The sequence below is a fragment of the Crocuta crocuta genome, unplaced genomic scaffold, assembly GCF_008692635.1.
Source record: "Crocuta crocuta isolate KB4526 unplaced genomic scaffold, BGI_CrCroc_1.0 scaffold258, whole genome shotgun sequence".
NCBI lineage: Eukaryota > Metazoa > Chordata > Mammalia > Carnivora > Hyaenidae > Crocuta > Crocuta crocuta.
The window spans coordinates 5,849,154-5,853,898 of NW_027532842.1; the positions used below are offsets into that span (position 1 = coordinate 5,849,154).

A 4,745-nucleotide genomic window follows, 5' to 3' on the forward strand; every position below is an offset into this window, starting at 1 on the left:
GCTGGACTGGGTGAATGTTGAATGAACTAGGGTGGCCCCAGGATCTCGTCCGTCTGGGCGTCTGCTGCATCACGTATGGGGTGGTCCTGGAGCCCCCGCCACAAACAGGCTAGGCCCGGAGGGCGGGAATGGCGCCAAGGGCCCGTGTGGGCCTGGGAGCAGCGGAAGCCAGCGTGTGGCGCCTGAGGAGGGTGTCAGGACCAGCCCAACAGATGTCAGGCCAGTCGGGAGCCGAGGTGCAGGGAGTGGCCAGGAGCGGAGTGCAGAGGGGGAGGCTGAGCCTTGATTTCTTCTGCTTTGTGGAGAGCCTCCCCTCCGGAGGTGCTTTCTTGTGGACACAGAGCCAGCGTGACGGCCGTGGCCCCCCTCCGTCCCTGTCCCTTACTCCCTGTCCATGCCTACCCACCTCAGCCACTCCACTCACACAGCATCGCTCTGCTAGGGAACTTTACGGGGGGAGGTCGAGGCACATGCTGTCTACAGCAGGCCCCAAAACCCACTTCCCATCACGAGGTGTTGCCTTTGCTCGCGGTGGAATCGCTCGCTCAGCTTTCACGGCATGGAGGCGAGCAGGCCCTGGGACTCCTTGGATTTGTGCCCTCCTCCTAGGGCCTCACCCCTTGTGGTTGTGACGTGGGTGACCCTACCTGGACGTGTGTCTGGGTCTACACAGGTAGCCTGCATGTCGTTATTCTTTTTTTTTTTTTTATGTTTTATTTCTGAGAGAGAGAGCGAGCATGAACAGGGGAGGGTCAGAGAGAGAGGGAGACACAGAATCCAAAGACTGGCTCCAGGCTCTGAGCTGTCAGCACAGAGCCCAACGTGGGGCTCGAACCCACGAACCATGAGATCATGACCTGAGCCGAAGTCGGACACTTAACCAACTGAGCCACCCAGGTGCTCCCTGCGTGTCGTTATTAAGAGCACCCCATTTCCCCCTTGCACATGTCCTTGTAGGGAGAAGGTCATCCTGGGGTCCATCCATGGGACAGTCCTGGCCTCTTCTCCATTTGTCAGCTTCTCGGCGTCTGTTGGTTCCTCACGGAATGAGGTTTTCTGCTCCGGGTCACAGAGAACACCTCAGGGTTAATACAGGTCTTGGGTCTTGCTTTATTCTGCAAGGGTTTCACTCATCTTGAATGTGTATCATGTCTGTTCCTAAATCTAGGAATGGAAATTTCAGAAAATCAAAAGAAGCTCGCCATGCTGAATGCTCAGAAGGCAGGACACGGAAAGTCCAAAGGTAAGTTTTGAAGAAGGCTCCGTCTCCTGATCGCCTCCGTGTGTATCAGTATCCTAATGAAGATCAAGGGAAATTGCCCGCAGTTAGCCCGCTGATGAGCCGGTGGTAGTATAGGTCTGTCAAAGTGGTAGACCCCCCACCTCCACCCACCCAAAATGGGTGCTGTGAGACCATCTGCGTTGGCTTTTGAGTGTGAGTGTGTTTCACTATTTGCCTCCATTTGAATATGAGCCTGTAAGGTGTGTTTTGAATTGGTGACAAAGAGCTTCTAGACCCCTGTCCCGAGGAAGCGCTGGTTTTCCTCCGGGCCAGCGGGCGGGTCTGAGGCCAGCCTACAGCCCCTGCGTGCTCTGGGCAGGCACGGAGGGAGTCCGGCCCCGAGCTGCTGAGCAGTGCAGGCCACGGTCCAGTGTAGGTAAGAAGGAAAGGCCTCAAAGTCTGACGCAGGAAGAAATAGGTTCTTTAGAGCAGGGCCCCTCCACCCTCCATGTACTCTGAGCAGCCACGGAAAATGACCAACGCTCAGGTCACACCCTGGGGTCCTGACCCTGAAAGATTTATTTTTACAGTGTGTGTAATACACACGATCTTGCCCAACAGGAATAAAATACTAAGGGTTTTTATTCAAAAAATACTTATCATATTCAGAATGACTTTCTAAGAACGATGTGTCCTGTGAATTGTGTCCTGTTCAGTATTTTTGTAACTGAAACTGCAAAAACAAGCCCCAGTTGAGCCCGGGGGCCGGTGGTCATATGCTATGGGCTTGGGGCCTAGAAGAATCCATTGCCAAAACAGCACTTAAGGTTCCCATTGCCCTGCTCCCTGAGCTCAAATGCAGATCGACCCCCCCTCCCACAGAGTTGTAAATACATTGACACAGAAAGATCTGTCCATTTCTGTGGCTGGCGACCTGTTAATATTGGTTGTTAGCATTTGTTAGGCGGTGGGGCCTCTATCAAAAGTACTAGCTCAGTAACTAGGCACCAGCACCCGTGGGGGATCCGTGACCTGGGAAGGCCAGGAGAGCCTCCTGCCAGATCCACATCAGGGCACCGATACCTTCGGACCTGAGGCCTGGCTCCTTCCTCTGGCCACGCTGACTTTCACAGTCACCCGTGTCCCCGTAGCTCATTTCAAGAAGCCTTTTTCACCACCTCTGCGCAGACTGAAAACCCCTATTTCCCGGTGAAAGGGTTCGACTAAGCAGTTCCGATCCGGGGTCCCTGTTGTAAGCACAGTCTTTATACCACCTCGCTCCGCTGTGTAGCGACCAGGAAGTGCTGTCATCCGTACTCTAGATTTAGGGGATGGAGACACAGAGAAATCAAGTGAGGTCCCAAATAACTGTCCCAAATACTCAGGCAGGAAGCCACAGGGTTGGGATTTGGGCCAGGGCAGGGGGGGGCCCGGGCTCAGAGCGGTTCACCGCCCCTCCTCCCGAGCCGCAGCCCGTCCAGCCCTGACCCTGCCACTCCCGCTGGGCCCGTGGGTGGCTGTCCCAACCTCTCTGGGTCTCCGTTTCCCTCCCTGGCGGGTTTTTGTGTCTGCACGTAGGAAGTGTGGTGGTGGCTCTCGGGTGTGTGAGTGAAGGGGCGGCTAAGAATTCGAGTCAGGGCGCTGGCTTCCCTCTTCGGCTGGCCAGTGACGCGGGGTCCCCGTCCCGCCCCCGCCCCTCTCGAGCAGGCTACAGCGCGTGCCCGGTGGCCCTGCCGCACCAGGCCCTGCACCCCCTCCACCAGCGCCACGTGACCGTGCCCCCCAGCGTCCCCCAGCAGCAGGTGTTCGCGCTGGCGGAGCCCAAGCGGAAGCCCTCGCTCTTCTGGCACACGTTCAACAAACTCACCCCTTTCAAGAAGTGAGCGGCGGCGCCCCTGCGCCCGGCGGCTGGAAGGAGAGCCGAGCCGGCGCCCCTCGCGTGCGACCCCGCGCGGAAGGCTCCCTTCGGGGGTCCGTGAGCGACAGANACGTGGATTCCGAGGGGACGCTGGCGACGGGGGCTCCGGCCAGCCCTCGCTCCCTCCCACAGTATTCGGGACGTCCCTCCGCAGCGCACGTGGCCGCGGCGGCCCCTGGGGTCCCCTGAGTTGTCGCCAAATAGTCGTGCGGGCTTCCTCCTGCCGGGTGCGCCCCCCACAGGCTTCGGGGGAGCCTGGGGACTNCCCGCCGCCGCAGCCCTGCCCAGCGGGGGCCGCGTGGCCGGAGCCCCGCGGGCCGGAACCTCCTGGTCTTGTCTGCGTCGTAAATGCTGATGAAAGTAAGTCGCACGCGGGTCCGCAGACGCCGGGCTCTGCCGGAGAGACGCCGCCGTCGTGCGCCGGGCGCGCTGCAAGGGGTACCGCGGAGCACACCTGTGGGTTTCTGTTTGAGAAGCCCCTTTTGTACGCTCCTCCCGGGAAGCCCTGTGTTCCAGCAGGCGCGTGCTTGACGGTCAGCGGACCTGGAACGTCACAGCCAGAGGGTGGCCTGTGCCTCCTTTCTCCCCTCCCCCCGCACTCAGGGCTGGTCCCAGAACCGGTGACGTCGTGCGTTAAGAAGACGGAGTCCCGGACGTCTGAGGGTCCGTGGGGCCTCACCCGGAAACCGGACCCGACGTGACCCGCCCGGCCGCGTCCGGGTGCCGCTGTCAGGCGGTGGTGGCCGGCGCCCAGGGCCGCTTCAGGACCTCCGTGCGGGTGCCCGGGGGCTGCTGCTCCGCTGGGGCCGTGTGTGCAGCCCATGCGGGCGCCGCTTCCCTGAGGGAGGGGACTCTCCATTTTAGTTGCGTTTCTATCGCTGACCTTTCTGCTCGCAAAACGTCATGATCCGTTTTGAAATCGACTTGTGAACTTTGCGTGGGCCCCTCAGGAACAGCCGTAGGAGTTGTCTGTGTACACGACAGTTTTGAATGGCTTTTTTTTTTCTTTGTAATCTAAGAGAATTGGGGAAGAGAAACATCTGCTTATGTTACATTTTGTATGAGGATCCAAGTAAAGAACCAACTCAAAGGCTTCCATTGACTAATACTCACTAATGCGCAGCGAGGAACGGCTTCAGTTCCGTGCCCGGCGTTGACTTCCCGGCGGAGCGCTCACTTCTGGTCGCCCCTGTCGGGCCGCGGGCTCTAACAGAAGGAAGCTCGCACCCCAGGGCCTGTAGGAGGCTGTGCCCGTGAACTCGGGACAGTGTGAAGAATCCCACCATCAAATAGCCACACTGAGTGGATACCGCTTGAATTCTTCAGGTGGTTGTGAAAACCAGAGACTTTTATTTTTAAGGTAGAATGCCTTTGACTTTAAATCTATTTGTCTAGCTTCAGTTGTTTTTTGTTGTTGTTGTTGTTTTACCAAACGTCCGAGTTCTATAAAGAATACGTGGCTCAAGTATTCTAATCATAGGTTTGCCAAACTTTCTTCATTTAAGTTACATGTTCCACCTGGAAAGAAGGAGAAAGAAGCCAAGAGTTTCCTATGTGGATTTTGTTGGGAGTCTTGTTTTTCCTTCTTGGTCTCATTTTAACCCC

General features: G+C 57.7%; 1 protein-coding gene across 2 annotated transcripts in view; it reads left to right on the forward strand.

Moving 5' to 3' along the window:
- Positions 1 to 3,211, forward strand: part of SPATA13 (spermatogenesis associated 13) — a 52,454-nt gene extending 49,243 nt beyond the window's left edge. For both annotated transcript variants that reach the window (XM_077745440.1, XM_077745441.1), the window contains 2 exons: positions 1,168 to 1,243; positions 2,930 to 3,211. In XM_077745440.1, coding sequence (XP_077601566.1) covers positions 1,168 to 1,243; positions 2,930 to 3,105 — 252 coding nt within the window. In that variant the 3' untranslated portion in view covers positions 3,106 to 3,211. The remainder of the gene's footprint in view (positions 1 to 1,167; positions 1,244 to 2,929) is intronic.
- The last annotated feature ends 1,534 nt before the right edge of the window (positions 3,212 to 4,745 follow it).